This window comes from Apteryx mantelli, chromosome 10 (genome assembly GCF_036417845.1).
Source record: "Apteryx mantelli isolate bAptMan1 chromosome 10, bAptMan1.hap1, whole genome shotgun sequence".
In the NCBI taxonomy this organism is placed as follows: domain Eukaryota; kingdom Metazoa; phylum Chordata; class Aves; order Apterygiformes; family Apterygidae; genus Apteryx; species Apteryx mantelli.
In genome coordinates, this window is record NC_089987.1 from 15,296,036 (window position 1) to 15,320,977 (window position 24,942).

Here is a 24,942-nt window from a genome sequence, read left to right on the forward strand (position 1 = left end):
AATGAGAAACCTTTACAAGTTTGAACAATGTGTAATTCAATGCCTGGAAATGTCTTCTTCTCTGAAAAAGATTATTTCAGTTTAATTCAGCTCAGTTCAGCTTACTATTAAAAAAAGAAAACCAGCAATGGACATATTGACTTAAGTTGCTTTCAAGCCAGGATTCCTCATATTCCCAAAGTATTCAGTGACTATTTTTTAAAGGAAACAGTAAAATTTTATATATATATATATATATACACACACACACACATCTCTATGTGTGTATATATATACACACACATATATACAAATACATATGTAGTCAACTCTGAGTAGTTGGGCTTGTCATGTTTTAGAGGAAAAGAATGAAATCTTTTTTGAAAAATTACAGAAAAACAGGATATCTGATCTCTTTTGCTTTAAGTAAGAGATATTTGGGGGAAAAAATATGTGCCATTGTTGTGGCAGTGCTCTAAAATTGATAAAGTACATCAGCAGTAAAGAAAGTCTCTAGAGATTTTACGTTTGATATGAGAAATCAAAAACTGTTGAGGTGTTTTCTGGTGTAAACATACCAACAAATTTCTGTAGAATCAAAGCCTTCAGCAAGAAGTCAGTCCCACTAACAGCCATGTTTTTGTATCACTGTCTCCAATAACTAAAAGCTTGTAAAAACAAGCTAGGTAGCTTCTGCTTTTAGAAATTATTTCTGTGCTTCTGTCCTGAGGCATTTCTGGAAGCTAAGCACTCTAATGCACATAATATTTGAGAAGAACAGATCCAAAACCTTATGTTATATAAGAAAGGGATAGAAATTATTGAAAAAAAACAAGTCCTTCTTTCATGGCTTGATGTCCATGTGCAAGAGCAGTAGATGCTTCATACAAGCTCATGCAAGCTTCACAGACATGCTCTGAAACCTCTTCAGCCTGTTAGCAGCAGCCACCACATAAAAATGTTTCTGTGAACAAAACAGAAGAGTCCAAATATGAGTGTAACTGAGGCGAAGGACATTTTCTGTGGCTGACATGGGTTCTGCTTAGGTCAGAAAAAAAGAAGTTTCTTTTGCCACTAGTGTCCCACAGCTTGTGCAAAATGCAGTGCAAAACAGCCATGTTTTCTGCATATTACAGACAGTTTATACCTTTCCCAGCTGAAGAAAAGTCCTAGCTTTTTCATAGAAGCACATGTTTAACTTGGTGAAAGTTTCATACAAGGTCCAGCATGGACTCAGCCTCAGGGAAGCCAGCTAGCTTACAGTGTACCACCACTCACCTACAGCTGCCAAAAGCAGTTTCACATAACATAAAACTGACATCCCTCCTACACAGAGGTGCCAAGCAAATAAACCACCAGAGGAACTCTTCTTGTGGCTGAGAAGAGGCCCACCAGCTTTCCCTGCTTGTCTTTGCATCGTCGGCAGCATGGTTACCTGCGGGCGTGCAGCAGACCAACTGCTGCAGTTTGGGCCTCAGTGTACTGACAGGAGGAAAAGCAAAGCAGTCATCTGTCATCAGTGTAATTTGAAGAATCCTGAAGGATGATGCTCAAATCCTCCCCACAAGGGACCATGAAAGGCTTTGTACTGGGGAACCCCTGATGACTGCAGAACAGACCGCAACACTGTTACAAACTATATATCTTTAGATAATGTTTTTTTCAAATGCAAGTGCAAAAGCCTGTGACCAAACAGCAGGAGTGCTGGAGTGGAAAAAATGTAAGCCTCAGGTGCAACTCCTTGACAATGTATTGCAACTCTAGTGACGAAGGAAAAGGAAATGGACTTCATGGGGTTTTCCTCGCATTTCCACAGCCTTGTGTGTAACAAGATCATTGTGTCCACCCTTCAGGACTGAGCATCTACAATCCAACAGAAACTCCAATAGAAATATTACTTATCAATCCAAACTTAGTTCCAAAGCAGCCCAGGATTATCAGGAAGGTTAAGTAATTTTCCAAGGTTGTGCAGAGCATCAAGTTCTCTGGATGGGTTTAAGCTTAATTTTTCCTTCTCTCCCAGACTTCTGCCATGGGAGGTGCAAAACAGCCTTTGGTTGTATCCCTACCACATAGAGGCAAAAGAACAATACAACTGTTGTCAACTGATAAGTCTCTCCTATCTGAAGAAAAAGATCATTTAATGTAAACTGAGTAGTATTTGAAGCCTCTGGGGAGGGAAAAAAAAAAAAAAAAAAAACTTCTAAACACCAAGCCAAAGCAAGTATAAAAATTTGAAAGCAAAATTGCTAAAAGCAGAAGCAATATCATTCTGCAGGAGAGAAAATTTAATTTGCAAATGAAAGTAGAATTCCCAAACTCATATTTACAAGAACTCTTTCTTGCCCTGTGCATAAAAGCAAGTCAACATACAGAAAAGTAAATAATGACCCTGCCAGCACTGAGCTGACTGTCCCTCTCGAAATAAGATTTTCCAGGCTTCATCTATTTACCTTCCACTTTCTCTGAGCCATGTAACTCTGCAGCAACAACTGGGACTTCAGGCGACACCTGGACTTCCTGGCTTTGGCAGGCAGATTGTTTAACCACTCGTGCTTCAGACACTGCGTTGCGCTCATCCGGCAGCTACAGGAAGAGAATCTGCCATGTAAACACATCTACCACAGCTGCTGTTTTGTTAGTAACCTTTGCTGCTCAATATTACCAAAGAAACTGCCTTAAATATACCAACAGAAAACTGAGTGGGAAGGCATTTTGAGATGCTCTTCACCTCAGTGCATGCATGTCTGCATGACATTTTGCACTCCCCCACATAAGAGGTGAGTGAAGAGCTGCTGGGGGGGCTGCAGTGCATTGATTGCCCTGTGCTTAAATCTGTATAGCTGTACAGTATTCATCAGTTTATGTCTGATTTGTTATGTGCATGAAGAACTTCATGAAGAGAATCAGTGAATACAGAAAAATAACAGAGGTAGTAACTCATGATGTTCCTTATCTGTCTGTCCTGATAAAGAAGGCTTATCCTGTGCCTCATATTTAAAAGGCATAGACGTGTATCCACCTTAAACTTGGATCAAGCAAAAACACACACTGCATCCAGACATTCAATAATGGGCCCAAATATGAGGACGTCTCCAAAAGCCTCAAGAAAATATATGGGGAGAGAGAAAAATTGGGGGAATGGGGAGGCTGAAAAAAGTTTAACTTGCATTTTTCAAAATGAAAGCTTCAGTCCCCTATGCTTCACTCCTGTTTGTCTCAGCTGACACTCAAAAGAGAGGGCTCAGACCCAACCACCAGCTTGCACCAGTTTCAGCAGTCAGGAAAGGCAGACATGGTTCCTGCACCAGCCCAGCCCGTCTCAGAATGGCAAAGATGCCATAGGAGAGCATAGGCTGGCCATGTGCCTCATGAACAGCTGGGCCAACTAATTGTTCCTCCTTGCCTTTTAGTAGTCATACTCTTTTCTTGCATAGTCTTTTCATTCGCAGCTTCTACCAGACTTTGCAGTGTCCCTACGGAGTCCCTATTCCCACTGCATAGACAGAAGACTAAAGCAAAGATCATCTGCAGTCTCATAGCAAATCAGCAGCAGAGTCTGAAAAAAAACCCTTGGTGACTCCTGCTGACTATTCCTCTGCTCAGGTAGTTTATTCTTAACTTTTCATGTGACTTATTTAAAACATAATTAGTATTAGCACTGATTGGTCTGATTTAGGTAGTGACCTAGCAGATGTCAATGCTCTAAGCGCTCCTTTGAATTCCCTTCGACAACAGGATCTGTTTTCATAGTGTGCATCATTTCCTGTTTTGATTAGTTTTGTACTGCTATTCAGCAAGAGAAAGATTTCTCTACCCTCTTTCCCCAACCCAATAGTCTTGGTCTAACATCAGTATTGCCTTCATTCTGTTTTCTAACCTCACATGTGCAATCACTTTTTATTTCAGTGGAGCCAAGACTGAGAAGCCACATGCAGAGTTAAGTCCCAAATGCTCCTTAATATCAACCAAATGCATTTAGAGCACTTCAGAAGAAAACAATGCACATTTTCACAGCTGCAGCTTCCATTTATCCCCCACAGTATTCAAGGAACATTTTTTCCAATTTGTGCCAGGGCTTGTGAAGATCCAAAGTGACAGAAGAAATAGCTTTTGCTCAGAGAAGAAATACTGATACCTACATAACAAGGAACAATCCTTCCAGATTTCCTCTACCCTGCCTATATTGATGTTACTGTGGAAGGTAACTCTTCAGTCAAGGTACACTGACATTTTCATTTTAAACAAGGGCTTTGAATCACTGTGGAAATGCCCAGCAAGCACAGATACAGCATGCAAAAATGTCATATAGCAAGTTCTTCTTGTTGGCTGCAATCCAAACACTTGGCTAGCAGAAATTTAATGATATTAGGTGCAAATGTCCTGATCATCACAGAAAGATGTACCTTTTCTCCTTCACAAGTAGTCTGGAAATAAAGTCTTTTGCTTCCTCTGATAGCTGTTCAAACGCTTCCGCATCAAAATCCCAGCTGCAATTGACTACATAATTCATCGTCTCTGCATCAGTTTCTCCCAGGAATGGGGACAGGCCACTAAGCCTTTTGGAAGAGGAAAAAAAAAAAAGAAAGAAAAAGAAAGAAAAAGAGAGAGAGACAGACAGACAGACTAGCAGTTAGTATATACATTTACAATTGTGGTTAGTATATGAGAGGAAGTAATCCCAACAGCGGAGATTCCACTTCTCAGTCCCCACCAACATAAGCCAACAGTTTGGAGCAATAAAGCATTGTAATGTTAGTGTTACTCTCTAGCAGTTTGCTCAGCTAAGTGAGGAAGCACTGCTAATGGATACCCAAATAAATTAATTTAGTGGGGATCTAGGTCATACTTTGGTGCTTTGCCAACCAGGAATGCTAGGGGGCTCGAGAGCTTTTGTAAATCAAGGCCCACATACAGATTTGGCTTGAATTAAATGAAACTTTGAACAATACTTTTTTTTTTTTCCAATTAGTCTCTAAGCCCATATTTACTCCTTCAATAACTTATCACTCCATTCAGTTGCTTTTTGGCTAATGTATAAATTCAAAACAGAAATTTATTCAGTCCATGGAAAGCAGCTATGAAAAATTCTGGGATGCAGTGCCAACTCATGAGAAGGCAGTGACTTTGGACAGACAAGCCTTCCAGGGCCACCGCACAGATGCCAGAGAAAAGTTTTACCCCATTGTTTGAAAGACATTTATTGTTTAGATGCATAGCCTAACACCCCCAACACTAATTCCTTTGTGAACACCAAGTCCAAGCTGCTGAGATGATCAGATTTAAAATGTGAAAATTAACTTAAGTGCTCAAGAATTCAATGAAAATGAAAATTCTGACATGCTTTGGGCAACTTTTCTTAGTAAAGAAGACCTGACCCATTTTAACCCACTAAATAAGAAGGTAAGAGAGGAGAACATTTAAATATTTATGAAGGATTATTTGTTGCACAAAGACTTCACACCCACAGTGAGGTGCCTTTGCATGAAAGGTCCGTTTCCTCTAACGGAATGAGTTAGGAAGAGTCGCACCCACATGGGCTCAGCGGCTGCTGCACTCCCGCTCTGCAGGTACCTGTCACTGGCCTGTTGTCGCAGAGCCTTTGGTGCCACCACCGCAACCCCTCCTGGGCTTACTCACAGCATGTACGTGATGACACCCACACTCCACATGTCCGTCGGGAAGGAAACAAAGTCATAGTTCACCACTTCAGGAGCCAAGAATTCCGGAGTGCCAAAGTTAACTTTCAGTTTCTCACGAGGTTTGTACCTTTATCAGAAAGAGAGAGGCATCAATGCTGTCAACAGGCTAGGGAAACACATTTCATACTTGTGTTAAAAAATAAAATAAAAATAAAATAAAAATAAAAAAAGAAAGATGGCAAAAAGAACAGTTGAAGCACAGCAGATTCACCCAGGCACAGGACAGCATTAAAGGCTTTAAAGGATAAACTGGTGAATTTTGCAGTAACAGCAGGTGTAATACACCATCAGCTTATCCCTTTGCCAGAGCAAAATCAGAAGGAAGTCACAGGACAATAAAACCTGTAAAGGCCTCCCCTGCAGAGAGACAAGAGCTTTAGTCTCTGCCAGGCTCCACAGGATACTTTCCAGCAGATCTTGTCCAACATCAAATGAATAAATCAGCTTTCATTAAAACAGGTTTGGAGGGCCTTTGCTCAGTAGGATGCACCCAGCAACAGCTCAGGGTAAAGGTCTAGATAACAGATATGAGCCCTGCATAACTGCTCAGGTGCAGCTCTGAAGAGGATTATTTAGGCTTGGTAACAAGCAAAACAGTGATGCATATATGGAGAAGAGGATTCTGTTTTATTACTTAAAAAGAAGGCTACAGACACTGCGTCAGTAACAACTGCCACTGATGGCAGCTTGAGTTATGTCTGTATACACAGTCAGAACAGATCGTTAAAGCATTGTTTTCACACCTCCACTTCTTGGAAGATCTAGTTCTCAATCTTGCCTTAGTAAGAGCTTGCGTCTTGACCCTCCATTTCAAAAGAAACCATAATTTAATCTCAGTGTATGCATTTCTGTTGTACATATGTATGAAACCTTGGTATTTGTCTATAGAATTTTTTCTAAGAGTATTTTATGAAAACAGAAATATACAGTAGCCTTACAGGGTTTAGAAAAGTACTCAGAGAAATATTATTATTATACCAATAGGAGTCATTGCTTTCTATTCTAGAAGAATGGACTCATACTCCCACAGCTTTCCTCTAACAAAAACTCAGAGCAAGCAAAGGAAAGGCATGGAGATAATGCCGTATCGGTCTGAGGGTTTCTTGTTTCACACAGGACGCCTCAAACATGCATTTCATTTTGCAACCGGCTTATCTGCCTAAGGAGTTTAGTACATAACTTCCATAACTGGAACCTGTACAATAAAACCCAGCAGTCATGAAGTCTAAGAGACTTCGTGGAGTCCCTAGAGTAAAAACTACACTGGGAAGCATTTTGAGATAATTAGAACAGCAGTATAGCTTTATCCAACAGAAATGTTATTTGAAAAAGTAATTAGATAATTAATGCACATAGCAGAAAATTCATGCCTGCAGGAACGTACTACTTTGCTCATTCACATATCAGAATCAGTTTAGAGCTACCAAAATGCATAAACAAAACATTTAACAAGAACTACCAAAAATTTGTCAGTGTTTTATAATAAATTGATAATTGAACCCTCTTACCTCCTTGCTAATCCAAAGTCAATAATTTTAATCTGGTTTCCTGTGTGATTTACACATAATATGTTTTCAGGCTACAAAAAAGAGAAGATGTTTAGCTAAATATACAACTGTTTGAGACACATCTAGTAGAAGAGAGCAAGAAGAAATTCACAGAGGTTTTAATCATTATTTTTTGGATATTTCTTTTATTTTCCTTACTACCAAGGCAGAGAATGATTTGGCTCTGGCTTACTCCCATCTGAGCTAGTAAAAGGCTTGGTTTTAAAGTTCCTTATAGAAGTTTAACTTCTGCTGCTCTATAACAACATTTCTGTATTTCACCACTGGTAAGAGATGGATTTTGACAGAAAAAAGGCCCTCTGCATAAAATGTTAGAGTCAGGCTGGACTGAGCTGGATTTACTGTGAAAGTACACACGTAACTCCATAAAGTTAAAAGGCCACAAGAAGCATGTCAAATGCATGCTTTGGTTTGCTCGCAAAGGCAAAGATTCGGATTTTCTAATGAGAATATTTGCCATGGGCAAATCCAAACTTAATATAATTGCAGAAATGTCTCTAGGGCAGCCAGATCTAACATCATTTGTTTAAGGCATTGTATAAACAGGAAAAAACAAGTTAAGAAATCAACTATTAAGGAACCATTAGGAAACCATACTATCATTTTGCCACAGTTCAGTTCCAGGCATTAAGAAATACAAACAATAGGAGGATGACAGAACAGTTATTTGAGTACAGTTGTGGGGGGCAGGGAAGTGGTGGGAAGACTGCAGGCACTTCTTTCCAAAGTTTTTTTTTTTTTTTTTTTTTTTTAAATGACAAAGGAAGGGTATGGTTTCATTTCAGACAAAATGGAAAACTTCTCATCCAAGAGAGGCAAAAGCAGAGACCTGGTTTATTTCAGTATTCTAAGCAAGCTACCAGACACTGAAGAAAATAATGAATCTTCAGAGCTTAATTCATTGTGGCTACTGAATTAAATAAGTACTTCAGTATGAAATAAATCAAAGAAAAGAGAAATGACCCTGTTCCTGCAATCTCCATACTTGGTGATTTTGTCCTGGCCCGCACCACAGAGTCACTAAAGAGCAGAGAGCAGAAACTACTGACCTTCAGATCTAGGTGGAGAATATAATGCTGGTGCAAGTAGTGGACTCCTTCACAAATTTGCCTGGTAAACAGGATTGTATCCAACTCTGTTAGATTGTAGTTTTCATCAGTGATTCGGTCAAATAATTCACCACCATCAAGACTAAAATATTGACATAGAGAAGTGTTAAAAACAATAAGATTCCTTAATTGCTCAATTTCCAAGGTGGGAACTGAGTTTCTAATTTAGCAAGGGTCCTAGCAATACATCCAATATAAAGCACGTCAGTATTCTCAAAACTCCAGGAGGCTTATTTTTGAGCTTGGAATTCCACATCAGTCTGCAGTGCCTTCTGAAATGGCAAAGTTGCTGCTAACATTCAGGAAAAAGGCCCAAAACCAGAACCACACAGCCAGCAAGACTGAAGATACTATGGGGAGTACCAAAGTATCTGTTATTCGCTCATCGTCTTGACAGCATAGAGAAAATAAAAGTCAGCCTATAAAACTTAATAAATGAAACTTCTCAAATTCAGATTTGTTCTACCTGAAATGACAACTGAAACTTATTTTGCACATAAAAAGAAAACAACATCAGACATAGCTCTGATAAGGTTTCTGCTAGATTAAAAACCTGAAGTATGGATTTAAACATACACATTTTAAATGTCTAGCATATTTATACTTTTTCATTCATATATTTGTGCCCATTTTTCCTTAATGCCATTAAGGATTAGTTCTGTAGTGGCATCTCAGTTTTTAGTTTATAAAAACTTCAGTTTTCTGTAAAGCAATATGCTTCTACTCAGAAAAGCCAGCTGGTATACTTCTGGTTTGTTCCATACTTGGTACAGACAAAAATTCTTACTCAGCTTCAAATAGGGTATCTTTATTAATCCTCAAAAATGCAAAAGGAGCTAGCCCATGCACATAGTGAATCACTTTCCTGCTTTCTCCACCTCTTTTCTAAATCTACTTAAGACACCTCATTTCTTCTCATGCTTGGGTCTCACATTCCCTTTTTCTCTACTATGATCTTTTTATTCATCTCCAACACCTTTACATAACTTGGTAGTTAGGGACAATAATGTTAGGGCCTATAAGCTAAGCTCTCAAATGAAAAATTAATTACAGTGAAGCTCTTCATTAACAATCTTGCAATTTGTTTCATACTCTGGAATATAGCTGCCTTTCTTACCATTTGTTTAAATGGCAATGTTATGAAATATGTAATTTTTAACCTAAAGAAATCACCTTCAAAATGCATTTTGAAAATGAAATCAGCTTTCTCATAGGCTGGGAAACTACCCAAGTCTTTCTCACACCTCTGATTTATTGTTCCTTATTTCCTCTAGTGACCTGAGCAAACGCAAATATCTGACAGTGCCTGAGATCATTTAAACTTACTATTCCATGATCAAAGTGATGTTACTTTTGCCTTCAAAAGCATCATAAAGCTGGATCAGATTCACATGATTTAATTGGTTCATGATGTTAATTTCATTTTTTACTTCCTCCTGAAAAAATAACAAATTAACAAAAAATGAGCAAATATGCTTCTTAAATACCAACACATCCAAATGCAACTATTTGTAAAACCCAGCAACAGTCATACCGCAAGTCCCAAGTGAACAAAAGGTTTAATCACAAACACAGGAGATTACAAACAGTCATATAAAGTTCATTCTAATATCCACTAAGACACATTTTATAATATTGGATACTACACAATGAGACATTAATTCTTCAGAGCTGATTCAGTGAAGACTAATGAAGGTGCTTGTAATATGTGAGATTTATCTGCTCATTTAGATTTACAACAACATAATTACCTTTTCTTTTGCTCCTTTCACTTTTATGATTTTGGCTGCCAGGTTGAGACCTGTTGATATTTCTGTGCATTTATGAACCTGCCCAAAACGCCCCCTGTTGATACAAAGCAAAGGATGGGAAAATGTTTTAACACAACTCACCACAAAAACTTCTCAAACTATTCTTATCGTTGATTAAAAATAGCATGGTACAAAGTGAACAGAATCAGGTGGCCAGCAGCATGAATCTCCTCTTTCTCTCAGCTTATGAAGGATTAGTTTTATCTTTCCAGCCAGTTGTTCAATGCTTACATTAAAATATTATGCTCCCTACATATTACTACATTTCACAGTGGTATGACAACCTGACGATATTCTTTTTCAGTTCCGTAACTATACCCGCTTGCTGTCCTTCAGTGATGTGTTAGTGGGTATATTAACAAGGATATTTCTGTCCTGATCTCATAACTTTTTTAATGACTATAACACCAGTAACTGTAGCCACTCCACAGGCTGCATTTCTCGCATGTTGTAAATTCTCCCCCATGCCATCCAGTTATATTAGTGTCCCTTGGGATGATTTTTAAACACCATCTTTTCTGCTATTGCATCATCAGGCTTACACTTACTAAGCTGTATTTGTACTTAGATCAGCCTGTAAATCAGACCTTCTTGTTAGATAAGTAGGCTGAAGCAAGCTGCAGACTTCCTATAAGTGAAACCTAAATGTAAGGTCAAAATAATTACAACTTTTTCCCTTCTTTCTCTTTAATGTGCTGTTCAGCACTGAAAAAAAGATTATGGAGGCTGCCTGACCTAATGAGCTTTGCTGGCTTCAGATGTTCTGAATCTGTCTGAAGGTTATAGCTTTTTCTCACGACTCCAGCTCTGGCCAGAACCGTTACATCAGATGCAGAGAGCCATCACCCAAGATCACAGTCAGGAATCTGAATAAGATGACTGGTTTCAGTCCCAGGTCTTAAGAGCCTTGGAGGGAGCGGGGAGACGTCAACAGAAGGTACAAGGAGCCCAGCAACTATGATAGCCCACAAGGTCCTGATGATGACAAGAGGAATGGAGGGATCTGACACCCTACCCACGCTCTCCCTGCTCTACTATCCTAGGCCAAATTTTTCTCTTATTGCTCTGGCCTTCAACTCTCACCAGCTTCTCCTACAAAGCCTAAAGCACTGAGAGGAAGAGTGGCATGGAAAGCGTATAAGAAGTGTAGAGAGGATATTCATAGCATGTACTACGAATAAACACACTAGATATGTTTGCATCACGTTTTCCTGCAGTCAAGCCTGCAGACTAAAAAGCAGCGAGCTGGTATCCATCGCTCCCCAAGCTGCTGCAGGAGAGTGCTACCGAGCCCCGCAAGCCACGAAACACCCGCTCACCCGCGGGCTGCGGCAGGCTTGTACCTGCCTCACCCGGGCACCGCGGAGCTGCGTGAGGAACAGACAGCTCTAGCTCACTGGGTAACTCCACTTCTTCATGCCTTAGCCACCACCTGCAGCACAGCATTAGGGACAGAGACTTACCCCCCTAGTACTTCATGACGACACACAGAGTAGCATGTTGTCACCTCCACTTGCTTGACACTCACGATGCGATGTTCAAAAGGAGCCGGAGGAGAAGGGCTGTCGTCTAAAGAGGAGACAACCCAGTCATGAGGTGTTCTCTCCACAAATCACTGCACTCAGTGTCAGCACCCTCACACCAGCGCTTTCAGTCCACAAAATAGCAAACACAAGGTGATGCGTGTAAGTATAATGAGAAGTCTCAACTGCCTAACGTGCTCCTGGCATCCTCACACTCCACAGCTCCACAAAAACCACTCTTGAGCTCCCTCCACCTTCACCACCACTGTTCCTGAAGGGATGAACCCAGTTTCTCAGAGAGGCCTGGCTGAAGCAGAGCCGGGATTGCAAACACACAAGCGCAGCTTCTCCCCTCCCCAGTGCTCAGCATTTCTGTGGCTGTAGGGCTCTAGGGAGAAATACCAGGGGGTCAGCACAAACACCCAGATAATTCAGGCCCAGACAGCCAACTGCTGATAAACTGCTCATGCAAACACTCTAAACAGAACTTCAGTAAAGTGCTTTAGCAAAGCACTACCCTCTCTCCCATCTTTTCTCTTTGCTTCACGTTCCTCTACCATCCCATCGCTTTTTCTTCTGCCGAAATTCAAACAAGCACTGAAGCACCTGGATAACACTAGGCGTGCTACTCCTTTGCTATTTTTAGGAGAGGAATCTAAGTAAAATAACCAGAAACAATGGAATTATTTGTTAATTTAAATGATATTCAGTTAAGAACACATGCTCGAGTACTTTACTAGATGAGAATTTCAAGAAAATATTTTGCATTTATAGAGAGCTGGCAGAAGCAAGGTGCTGACAATATCCAAAAACCTCTGTTGCTTCAAGTGAGGAACTTCTACCATTAACACCCTTTTACAGACGAGGAATAAAGGCCCACAACTTAGAATAGGATTCTTACCTCCTGACTCTCAGCCTCTGCTTTTTAATATAGTAAAGTTCTAGAAGATCAACATCTTAATTTATCCATTAAGAGAAGAAACCACCTTATAAAAATATCTGGAAGTTTAAGAACTACAACACTTAATCTTCTTTAATCTTTATACAGCAACCGGAAAGACCAGCACGAACACCCAACGCTGATACCCAATAATCATGACAGCATAGTTATTGGCAAAGTCAGGAGGCTTCTCCTGGCAGCAAGATTTTTTCAAACAATGTCCTAGCTAAAGCTGCAAACATTAACATTAAACTTGATCAGTTCTTGGGGAGATAATCAGTTCCTGGGAAGCTCATTCAATTAACCATGATACACTTAACATCCAAATTTTTCTAGGGTAAAGCCTCTAGAAACCTATTTGAGGGGTTCCACATTCAAAGCAATTGTACAATTAAACTCCAAATATTTTGTGCCACAATTTAACATGTATTCTGTTCATCTCCAGCCACTGCTGAGGAAGCCAGATCCAGGTCAGGACATCTACCCACATATGTACGTTCTGGGAGACATAAATATTTAACGTTGCCAGTAGAGAGTAGCCCTGAAACAATGCAATCAAGCATTCACACAGTAACCAAAGAGAGATCTGTGGGCAATAACATAACAAAGACCACAGCAAGTTACTCTTCCTATAATATTTTGCTGCCCTCTGAACTCCAATTCATAGTTGCTAGAACATACCTGAATTGCATATTCTTTATCTTATGGAATAAATGTTTTATTTACCCCCACCCCCGCAAAAAAGGAATTTTTTTTGTAAAGAGGCACACTTCTGAATACACATATACTTCACCCAATTTTATTTTAAAGGAACTTTTTCCCCAAAAAACACCCTTTAAATGGACTTAAACTTGAAAACAGTGTTTATGTTCAGCCTGTATGACTGAAAACAGGAAAATTACTATTAAAGGAAACCCTACAAATGTGAATTCAGTTGTTTTCAATACCAGAAGGTCAAAAGTATATGTGGTATTTAAGTAAATGCTCTTGAACTTTAAAATACAGGTGGGTCTAATGAGTACAGCTCCAGTTATTATTGTATATATAACATACATGGGTAGCATAAACCTCAGCATAAATGTTTCCAAGAGTAGTTGTGAGCAACTTACCAATAATCATTTCATCCTGTTTAGGAAGCTCTTTGCTAGCTCCTAATGGCTTAGTCTTCTCTGGTGCCGTTCCTGTACACTGATTTGCATCATTTCCACTTCCTCCTGAAGATGCAAACTCAGACTGTCTCCTCTCAGAGTTGATATCCTTCAGGGATTCTTCTGCTTTGGTGGTTTCTTGATGGATTTTCACTTCTACTCCCAGATCTTTCTTTGACTCCTTTGCAGAGGTATTCTGTGAGGTTACGGGCTTGCATTTTAATTCTGACTTCTCTTCAGACTTTTTAGCTGCTTTGGACTTGCTCAGTAATGTCTGTTGTTTCCCTATTCGAGATGCAGGTTGACTTTGCTTATTGTCCCCTTTCACTTCTTGATTTGGCTCAGTGCTGGTGTTTTTAGGACTCTGATTAAGTTTTAATTTGTCAGGCAGCTGTTTAACTGCTTCTACTTCTGCTGGTGTGGAGGATGGAGATTTTGCTTTAGGGCTTTTACCTCTGTGATCATTTAAGCTTCCTTCCTTGGTCACCTCAGTCTGTTCTTTCGTTTCAGTCATATGCACACTGATGGATATCCTGCAGAGCAGACAGATGACATTTTTATGCAGATGATTAGTCTTGCTTTGCATAATTTGGTAGAAAAAAATGTTTACAGCCTTCTTAAATCACAGATTTCTATGATATTAAGGAAATTTAGCTATGCAATTCCCTTAGGAAATACTCACAGCACTTCGTGGGGAGCTACCAAAAAAAAGGCATGCTGATGCTCATTCCCTGTCCTAGTCTATGTATATGTTTGCCCTCTGCTGGGCACAAAATACGTCACACACCACAAAGCATGCAAGTCTCACCATCCAAAAGCTCATCCCCTTTTCACAGTTACTGCAGTTAGTCTAACAGACGACCACTCATTTGGGCAGACAGGTGGTAGTGATCACCTTCACAAGTTACAAGCTGAGTGTCTAAGTGTCTGACTGCTTGTATGGCTCTGCAAATCTGAATGTTTGTGTCCTAGCCCTCTTTCAGTTAGCTGACATTTGAGCATGCAGGTCTGTTTTTGTGTCTTCATATGGGATAGCATTCTTTCCACAACTTTGTTAAAAACATAACTTTCATAAATTATCTCATTCTGTTGATGTTATTTTTCTTGGCATTCCAACTACTGGGAACTTTTAATCTTTTTTTTTATATTACCGGAAAGAACATGGATTAAAAACCAAACTTCTATACTCTTAAATTCTGTCAAAGATATTCATGTGATAAAATTTGAGTCAGCTGTTATGAGGCTCCTGAACATAACTGAAGGCTAAAGTTGTATAGTAGATCTTATATAACAGCAATCAAAGAAAATCTGATGTCCAGGAGAGAATGCATCTCATTCTCCCCAAAGTTATTGCCTTTTTCAGTGGAGCTACACCTTATTACAAGAGACATTGTAAAAGAAATTGTTTCCACTTTTGCCTAACAAGGGTCTGAAGTTTCCCATTTTTAGCACCTTTAACACCCTTTGCATTGTGCTATGAATCTGAACTTCAGGGGGAGCGAGCTATCAGAGCAGCTGAAGGCAGCTCTGAGCAGACACCTCCGCTGCTATCTAGACAAGCCTGAACTCGACAGGACTCTTGGACACTTCTCCAAGCAGGGGAACACAATGTTCTTTCTGTGTTTCTGCATGGGCTTACAGACTTCACTAAAAGTTGTATTCATCTTAGAGAGGCATTTACTACACTTGTGTGCCTTCACACACAAACTCTTCATAGGTACCTATTCAGGAGGACTGCTGCTTCCCTGGGACTTATCCTGGGTTAGGTTCTGCCTTCCAGCTTTGCCTTGTCCTCCCTCCTCCACAAACCAAACTCTTCGGGGCTCTGACACCCTTTGTTCAAACCACCCAGCTGCTCCAGAGGCTGCTGCCTCTCCCTCCGAGTTCACTGCCTGGCATATCATCACCAACCAGCACTGATTTCCAAGGGGTAACATACATTTCAGCTACTGCTTCATAAACACCTTGAGCAAGGTACAGGTGGGAACCTCCAGGGCAGCACTAGGGCAGGCAGCTGAGACGGACCTACTCCGCTGTTTCCAGCAAGGTGCCTACGGCTCACGAGCCAGAGGCTAAAACTCATGGCCAAATACGAGAAGGCTCACGCTTTCAGTGTTATTACAGCAACCAGTTTGGACATAACAGTGTCCACAGACTGTACACAAAGTCATTCCTGAATGCTGGAGAAGTTACAGTAGTGAAAGCCTCTCCCACTCTCTCCTGCCACATCCTTGCACTCTCAGGAGAAAAATGTCCTTTGAAGGCCCCAGTCTCTGTGTTAAGACTATATCAATAAGTGAATCTTTGCAATGAGCCGTTTCTCACATGGAGCCACACACACTGACATCAGGACAACTTCCATTCATTTTGCTGATTTAGTCTTCACTCACGTTACTTTAAAAAGTCCTCTAATCCCAGTAGACATCTACCCATTTCACAGCAACATTTAAACGCCTTGCCTGTATTCACAAGTACTGACACAAATTCAAAGTATTCAAGTTAAAACATGCACATATAAAAGTAGTGCCACATTCTTGTCTGGCCTTCAGACACTGATTTGCACACACAAAGGTGTGAGTGTGAATAGACACATGAGGGTGTGTGAGAGTATACACAAACATACATAAACATACACATGCACACACTCCTTCCTATATACACCAGGCCATACAGAGAGGCATGGTAGTTAAAGGGGTTTTTTTTTTGGGGGGGGGGTATTAATAAATGCAATTATAAATTAAATTCTGAAGAAATAATTCAGAAGGAAAAGGATTGAAGGATGCATGTCAAAGACTAACAGAGCCTTTGAGCCTAACAAGATTAGGCTAACAAAGATTAATGAAGGACAATCTGGCATAAAAGAAAGCCATCAAAAACACTGAGAAGGTCAAAGGAAACAAGTCACTTGGATTTGTGATGGTTATAAAAACAGATGAATTGGAAAGGAGTGAGTGGTTTATAAAGGTCCAATTCCTTGAGTTATCCTGTGTGGTCAGCCTACCATCTCTCTAGCACACAGAAAACTATCGTATCTAAAATACCTCATGTATTTACTCCTCTAACTCTTTAGCTTCATAAAAAATTAGAAGGGGCCCATGCTGCTTTCAGTTCTTTGCTTTATCCATTTGCAAGGTCCCACTGCTCCTTTTCCAGCACAGCCATTTTTCCCCTTGATCACACTTCAGCAGGCGATATCTTTTTGATAATCTATCTTTACTTTTTTTCCTTTTAATACATGCAATGTTTCAGATCACACAGAAAATTACCGACCAGGCCATTACCTGGTACGTGTCACTTCACACCCTGTGTCAGATATGGCCCGGGACGTGGAGGGTGCAGCTTCCCGAGAGGCTGCGCTCAGCCGCGCAGGTTTGGGGTCATTCTCTCCGAGTTTCTGACGAAAAAGCTGCCTGTGGTGCTCTTCTAGATGTGGGGCTCTGTCCGTATCATTTGCTTTAGCAGGAGTATTTTGGTTCCCTACATGATCTTGATGTACGAAGGGAAGGCCATTGTGTTGATTCAAAGCTTTGACAACAGCGTGCTTTTGTTGTTGATAAATCTTAGAGCTCTGTGTTTTGCCAGCACCTTCTACTGCTTGCGGTGGTGCTGCTCTCTCTTTGACTTGGGGTTTAGAGTCAACTTTGTGAGCTGTAGTGCTAGAAGTGTTCACCTTCTCACATGCTCCATTGTTTTCATCCAATTTTTTCCCACTTTTGGTCTCTGAATAAGACAAGCCATTAATAGTGAATAAGCCTTGACAAAAGTGACAGAGAAATAGAGGAGGAGTAAAATAACCCACCATCCAAAATAGCCTATGCAGTTATGGTGCCTGGAAAGCTCAGAAGAAACCCTCTGAAAGGTGCAAAATCCTCACCAGCAGGCTTGAGAGCGCCAATACTAATGTTCATGGCTTAATCACAGGTTTGCTTTGCTAACTTTCCAGCAGTATTGCAGATAGAAGCTGGATTTCCAGAAAGCAAACAAACAAACAAAAAAGAAAACGTAAGGCTCAGCTTGCTGCCTTTCAAATCTGAAGTTACTCTGGGGGCAAACGTAGCAGGTAGTTCAGACACTGAAGTCCCAGCCAGGACCTGCTACAACCTCTTCTTGACCACAGCAGCAGAGATGCAAGGATCAAGACCTTAAGAGGCTTGAGACAAGGCCCCTTGCATTTTCTACAAAAGGACAAGAAGGTCCTTCAGCACCTTCTCATGACAGTGGCTGGGAATATTAACTGTGAAAATTTATAGTGTAATTTCCTTCAGGGTTCAACACGCATGGGGTATTTGTTAGCAAGATTAGTTTACAATCCTGTGTAGCTTTTGAGTCAGAACTGTGACTAGATGGCTGTTTTATTTTTGTTGCTTTCTAAATGAAGAAACAAAAAAGGGGATCTTCCATAATTTAAGGGATCCACTGGCAATTTGTGAAGCGGACAGTATGACAGGGCCTGTTCAACATCACATTCACCCCTGCTGCAACTTCACAGGCATTAATAATGGATGCAGCAGGGCAGTGCCCTGACAGATGCATCCTAAATAGGAATCTCTTCCCTAAGCCCTGACATGGCCATGAAATTTGCTGATCAGAAAAGATATTCCAATGTCAGCATGTCTCCCTTTCAGAGGGGGAGAGGGGAGGAGGGCTGGTTCAGCTGTGTTAAGGAAAAAGAATTGTATAGGTTTGTTATGAGATATTGCCACTACCTTCATGCTATCTCAGAACCAGTACTGCTCTCTTAATTCATCTCAGTGTAATTCCATAGCAAAGAAACAGTGTAGCCAAACAAAGGTGACGCATTGAGTTTGGTGAGCTTCTAGGTTTTTGTGGGGACCAATCTGGGGACAGGTGTTCTTGTGGAGGAGGGAAGAACATCGCCGTATTTTTCTAGTACTTGTGGATGCAGTTACCAGTCTGTCTGCTGCACATCCTGGAGTCAAAGCTTACAGCATGCCTGGAGTTATACATACCTTCCACTGGCTTCTTGCTTTCAGTTTGCGTTCCTCTATTACTAAGCACATGCTTAGGTTTTGCACCACTCTCTTCAGGTTTATCTTTGGCCTAAAAATAGCAATGGAATATAAAAGTAACATTTATGGCCAATGGTGTTCATTTCCCACAGGGTTCCTCTAGCTGCATAGGTATTTAGACCCTATAAAATGTGCCCTAACACCTCCAATCTGCATTTTTAGTTAACTATTGCCTTTCCTCCTCTTTTCCAGTATCTCTCCCCTTTTGTTAAAAGGCATTCTTGTAAAACAAGACAACAGAATAATACATTAGCTCACTACTTTCCAAAGTGTTAACTGTCAAAGACTTCGCCTGGTGTTACTCTTACTCATATACATTAAAAACCATGGGATGTGGAACATAAGATAAAGGATATATTAGAAAAGGAAATAATATTGTAATTCTGTCCCTTTTAGGCTGGTCACTGAAAGACAAGCAATGTTTATATAATATTATAAAAATTTGTCTCACAGCATCTAAGAAGATTATTCATGATTTGAGCTATGAGACAGGCGATACAGACAAAGAGCCCCTAGCTTTATGATAGCTCTTACGTATGTACCTTTATCGATGCTGGCTTTGGCATGGTTAAAAACAGACTTTTCTTTTGCCAGCATGTTTATTTTTAAACACATTTCTTCCACCAATTAACAAAACATAGAGGAGTAATACTTATGAAATAGCACTACTAAGCACTTTACATAGCAATACATTTGCAATCAAAACTAAATAACTAATATTTAGGAAAAAACATTACACAAAAATAGGAAAGACATAACATTATATTTCTTGGCTTCAATTATAGTTAAAATTTAATTATTTTTATAATGATAGCCTCCTACCCTTATTTACATAAGCAAGCAAGCAACATTTTCAATATTTCTGCACATAACTGATTACATCTCTGCTGCACATCAGCCCCTTCAGCTGTTAGTAAAAAGGGTTAAGGGATCAAGTTTTTCATGGTCCAACCTTCACTGATGGTACAGAAAATCCCGCTTTCCCCACTAATTAAAAAAAAAATCTAAATAATAAAGACAGTAAAATATCATTACCATTTTTATTACAGCTCTAATCAAACCTGCAACAATGACCAGGGGGAACATTATTCTTGTAAAATCCTATGTGCAAAGAAAGCCTTGAGAAAGTTTGACAGTCTAATGCTAGTTTTTGGGGTGTTTTTTGAAAATAAAGAGTTAAAGGTTTGGCTTCTATGAAGCTCAGTTCATAGTCTTTTATTAATTTGAAGCCTACCCAGCAAAACTTCTCCCATAAGCATTCCAATGGCATCCCTGGAATGCTGTCATACCCTCAGCAAACAACTTCACCCAAAAATCAAAACATGACCTCCTGACTCCCATCCCCATACTTAGTAACCTTGTGCAAAGCCAGCTCTGTGATAAGCAGCAATGCTGTTACAAAACAAAGGTTGGAAAACAGAAACAATCAAGTAGCAGATTCTTTTTGTGTGCAACCCCAGCGCAATTGTGGACCTCTTTGGACGGCTCTACACTGCTGTCATACAAGAGACTGCAGAACTGAAACACCCAAGTTAGCACATGGCTCCGCACAAGCTCATTTGTTTTTACATTCACCCACGCTTTGCTCCACATTACCGCAGCTAGATCAAGTACATACACCACCTCACTCTTTTAAACCTAGTTCAAATATTGCTTGCTACTCAGCAGCCGTTCTGTGACCAAAGTGCAGATATATCTTAAGGTCTTACAACTACTCATGCTCCAATTTCAAGACCTGCTCATGACCAGACACAAGAGGAGGACGGTAATGGTCATTTATCAAAACTGGAGTTAGCCATAAAACTGTCTGCTTGTCCAATATGCATTGCCTGTCCTACAACCGAGGCAGTGGCTAGAGCCCAGGTAGAGACCTACTCCTCACCCCAGGCCCTGGATAACCATCAGCAGGATCACCTCACTGTTCAGCCTCCATCTCCCCACCTGTAAAACTGGGCTGAGGTTCAGACCTCTGCAGACCTCCTCTCCTCCTTCGCAGGCCCTGGCGAGGAGGCAGCGCATAGCAGCTAGGTGACAACTCGTGCTGACCGTACGCTGGACTCCATGCGAGTCGTTCCACCAGCACTTCTCACACCACCTCTCCATCTGCATCCCTCCTTACTATTCTTTTCACTTGGAAATTGATAATCTGACCAAGAAATTAGGTCAACATCTTTATATTCATCTTCTTATGGCCATTTAACATACTATGCGTTGTCAGTTCAAATCAGGGTGTAACCCCACAAAGAAGAGAAATGTATCTGTCTCCAAGCATTAGACAGTGGCTGCAGGCAGTAACCTGTTAAAATGCATCTTTAACCAACATAGATCAAACTTCAAAAGTTTTTTCATTTCTCCAAAAAGCTGTAGGACTGAAATTGGAACAGATTTCAAGTACAAACATCATCTCCATCTGGAGTTAAGGTTGATATCTGATGTATCACTTAATGGTCTCAATTCTAAATGAAATTCTTTATAAACTCTTCCCTATCCTTAACATCCCGCTCACTTGTCAGCCTTTGACATTCAAGAAGGAGACCAGAAGAACTCTCAGAAACCTTGAAAAGCTATGCTGGGGTCTAGTACTGTCCTGTTTTTGTAAGAGTTTAGGTGCACCTTCCACCCGTACATTTTACTGATTTGGTAAAAAATATTCAGAGTAGAATAGGAATGGACTTACAGAGGGATGGGCATTTGAGCTAAGTTCTTTTTGCTGTAGGCACAGCTCTACATACAAAGAGATCCTTGGAATGAACAAACATCCCAAATATTCCAACTCACACAGTTCCTCCCCTTCTTTCTCACAGTGAGATACAAGCTGTTGTGAAGACTCAAAGCTCCCAATAGCCAAAACTAATTCCAAATGCCTATAGCTTTTAAAAACAATGTCAATCAATTCTAAAACACAGTACCAACTACATACTGGTCTTGCCTGTTCTCCCTCTCACTGTCCTTAAGTGGCGGCTACGAACTGACATCTAGGAACTGATGCAAACTGCACTTGCAAACAGAGCAACTATTTGATTTGAGGAGCGGACAATGTCAATAGAGTTCATAAACTGGCTTAGACATCCAAGGACATATAAATCAGCTTGGTTATATGAACATAAGTCAGTATAAGTTTTAGTAACTGGTGTTCAGACCTCAAAAAAATCAATCAAGAAAATAGAAACGTCTTCCTTCAACAAATGCTTCCCAGTATGTTACTCCTACTTCTTTTCACCAGGGGCTCAATTCAGTCACTAATCTGAATGTCACTGCAGAAGCTGAATTTTCTTTTACAGTAGCAATCTACTCCTCATACTTATTAGAGGATTACCTGACCCACTTTAGGCGCATCAGACATAGACCTGCAAGGCTTTTTGAACTTTGTCTCTGCTTCAAGAGTTTTACAATTCAAAGGTTGCATCAGTAAGCTGTAATGGCAGTGCTGAAATGAAATCCTGAATTACAGATGTTGTGATAAGTCAGCAGGAGAACTCAAAAGCCCTGATACTCCACAAAGAAAATATCAAGAATAGTAAATCAAAACCAACCTCTACAAGGATTTCCAGCAGACTCCCCTTCTTCCAGGGAACAATGCCTTTGAGAATAAAATCCACTACTTTCGAATTTTTTAATATTTCTCCCATGAATGTAATAACCTTATCCAGCGTATCAACCCTTTTCTCTATCTTTGCCAGCCTCTCCTTATGCTTCGAGGCATCTAGCTGGACAATTTTCATCAATTTCAATACTTCTGAGCATATGCTCTGGATATCAGCCTGGTGCGTACTGTCCAATAGTTTTAGGACTTTTTTCATTGCATCGGTCTCATCAGGAGCTGCCTGGGATACTGTTAGCTTGTTAATATCTTTTTCTATATCATCAATGCCTTTGTTAACTTGCTGCAGCTTGCCTGTCAGGTCTTCCTGGAAATGTAACAATTTGTCCACCTTTTCATTCAACAGATTCAGTTTTTTGTCCATCATGTTTAAATTGTTCACTTTTGTAGGCTGTAACTTAGTCACAGCATTCCCCTCTGCAAGGTCCAAGTTACTCGCAGACATTCTGTCCAGGTAGCAGGATATCGGAGAGATTAAGCTGGCTTCTCATTAATCATAAATTAGAGAACAAGTCTCTGAAAATTCATCTTCTTCGGTTACCCCTCTACCAGACAGCCTCACTTACTGGAGTTGCTAGAGCATGTCATTAGATAGCTACTGCACAAGAGACTTATTTTTGTGTTATCTACTGTGTGCTTTCAATGATGGAGTTAGTTTGGCACCAGACTATATTTTCTTGGGACTCCTTGACGTCATGAAACCATTTAAAATTCTTTCTCAAGTGGCTGTTGATAGGCAAGCATCTTAGCAATCGACAACGCCTGAGCAGACCTCTATAGGCAGAAGCATTGTTTTCACAACCAGTTTCAGCTCTGGGCTACAGAAAAGAACTTGTCAGAACATTTCTTTTTGTTATATAGGAAAACTATGAAAGTAGATTTGATGGCATTGTGTTAAGGCTTAGAAGAGTACAGCTTTGTAGCGCAGATGTAGAGCACCCGGCATAGACACAGGCTGTGCTCTTTAGGTTGGCTGGCACTTGAATTTAAAAATAGAGTACAATGACAAGGATCTGAAATGCGTATCGAGCACCAGCATGTCTTTGTCAACTGAAACGTCTAAAATTAAATCTTTCTCCTAGGCTATGAAAGTGAATAGAGTTGGGAAAAAAAAAATCTTCATGAGGGCACAGCAGAACTGCTCCAACTGTTAGCAACAAGATTATTAAATCATAAAGTCTATACAAAGAATTTACTGACTTGATTTCACTTCTGAAGTACGTTAGTGTGTATAATACAAAAGTTACATTCACTAGAGAGCAAGGAAATAGCCACTCTTAACTTGCATAGCCCCCACCGCCACAGCTCTGAGCGCTATGAACAGAGGTATCGAGAGATTAAGCCATTTGTCCAGTGCCAAATGCGACACTGGTGGCAGTAGCCCATGGGGGAGCCTGGTTCTCCCACGCCCTTTTTCCACTGTTGCATGTGCATAGAATAGGGGGAGAAAGCAGTAGGGAAATCCCACCGCAGTGGGAGTCCTGCTGCGACAGGGCAATGGAAACCTATCAAAACCATGGGCTTTGGGATACTGAGCATCCCTTTGCCTCCAATCCCTTCCTCTCATACTTTTTCAAAAGGAGCACATGGGAAAAAAATGTAGTTCTTGAAGTGAACTCGTTGTATGAGACAGGAAGTTGTAGAAATAAAAATATTCCCCTTACATGCAGGAGAGAGCCAGTAGTAGCAGTATTAGCATACCCTCTCAAGAAGATAAATTGTTCTCTTACTTTTGTAAGAGAGGAAAGTATATTTATTTTTACGATAAAAACACACTTTGATATGTCTGCCAAGGCCACTAAATGATTATAGCTGACTTGGTGGTCCACTAACCAGTTTTATCCCGGTGGCCTGGGATAATATTACGCAAGTTTTATGATACCCCATCAGCATATAGTGGAAAATTTTCCCCTTCCTTATATCACTTAGCATCTCACAGGTCAGAGATCTGTGAATGTATCTATGTAAATAATACATGTATATATCTGTGACTATACAGAAGATACTTAGGAGTAGAAGAGAACCAATACCTGAGCTGCACAGGTTTCAGAGCATAACACTTGTCAGCATTATATCCAGTCCTAGCTAATGTAAAGAAAACTACATTTTAGCTACATTGAAAGAAGTTGAAAGGAGACAAAAGAATTTTTAAAAGGCAATAGCTGGAGTGAGAGGTTGCAGAATAAATTGGAATTCAAATGTACAAGATACAGGAATCATTTTTTTCCTGTAAGCAACAAACTGGACGCTGGAGCCACCTGTTTTCCATTCATGCTTAGAAATAAATGTTAAGTTTCAGATGCTTATGAGGTGATAATTTTTTCTTCAGTAGAAATTCAAGTCAGGTTTTTAATTCTAATAAAAGTGACCAGCAGAAGAGAGAGTCAGTAAAACTCCTTAAACACTTACCACCAAATTATTTGATTTAACAATACTGCAAGAAATCTGTTTCCTCTGAAAAGGAAAAATAAGGTTCAGAAGAACTTGTTCCACTAAAATCAGCTTAATCCCTAGGGCAATTAACGAAGTTA

At 40.2% G+C, this 24,942-nt stretch overlaps 1 protein-coding gene across 1 annotated transcript; it reads right to left on the reverse strand.

Moving 5' to 3' along the window:
• Positions 1-675: 675 nt before the first annotated feature.
• Positions 676-22,856, reverse strand: MYLK3 (myosin light chain kinase 3). The gene is made up of 14 exons (XM_067302901.1): positions 22,344-22,856; positions 19,846-19,911; positions 18,751-18,841; positions 17,062-17,500; positions 13,742-14,313; positions 11,633-11,738; positions 10,110-10,203; positions 9,685-9,794; positions 8,299-8,440; positions 7,190-7,260; positions 5,620-5,748; positions 4,386-4,538; positions 2,433-2,565; positions 676-943 (listed from the first exon to the last, which is right to left on the reverse strand). The coding sequence occupies exons 1-14, from the start codon at positions 22,854-22,856 to the stop codon at positions 872-874; spliced, it is 2,691 nt and encodes an 896-aa protein (XP_067159002.1). The 3' UTR covers positions 676-871.
• Between the last annotated feature and the right edge of the window lie 2,086 nt (positions 22,857-24,942).

Coding starts and splice junctions, on each gene's coding strand:
- MYLK3 (XM_067302901.1), bottom strand. CDS start 22,856: ATGTCTGCGAGTAACTTGGACCTTGCAGAGGGGAATGCTGTGACTAAG. Junction 18,842..19,845: donor TTAGAGCTGTAATAAAAATG/GTAATGATATTT, acceptor TGCTATTTTTAG/GCCAAAGATAAACCTGAAGA. Junction 14,314..17,061: donor TGTGAAGTGACACGTACCAG/GTAATGGCCTGG, acceptor TCTGCTCTGCAG/GATATCCATCAGTGTGCATA.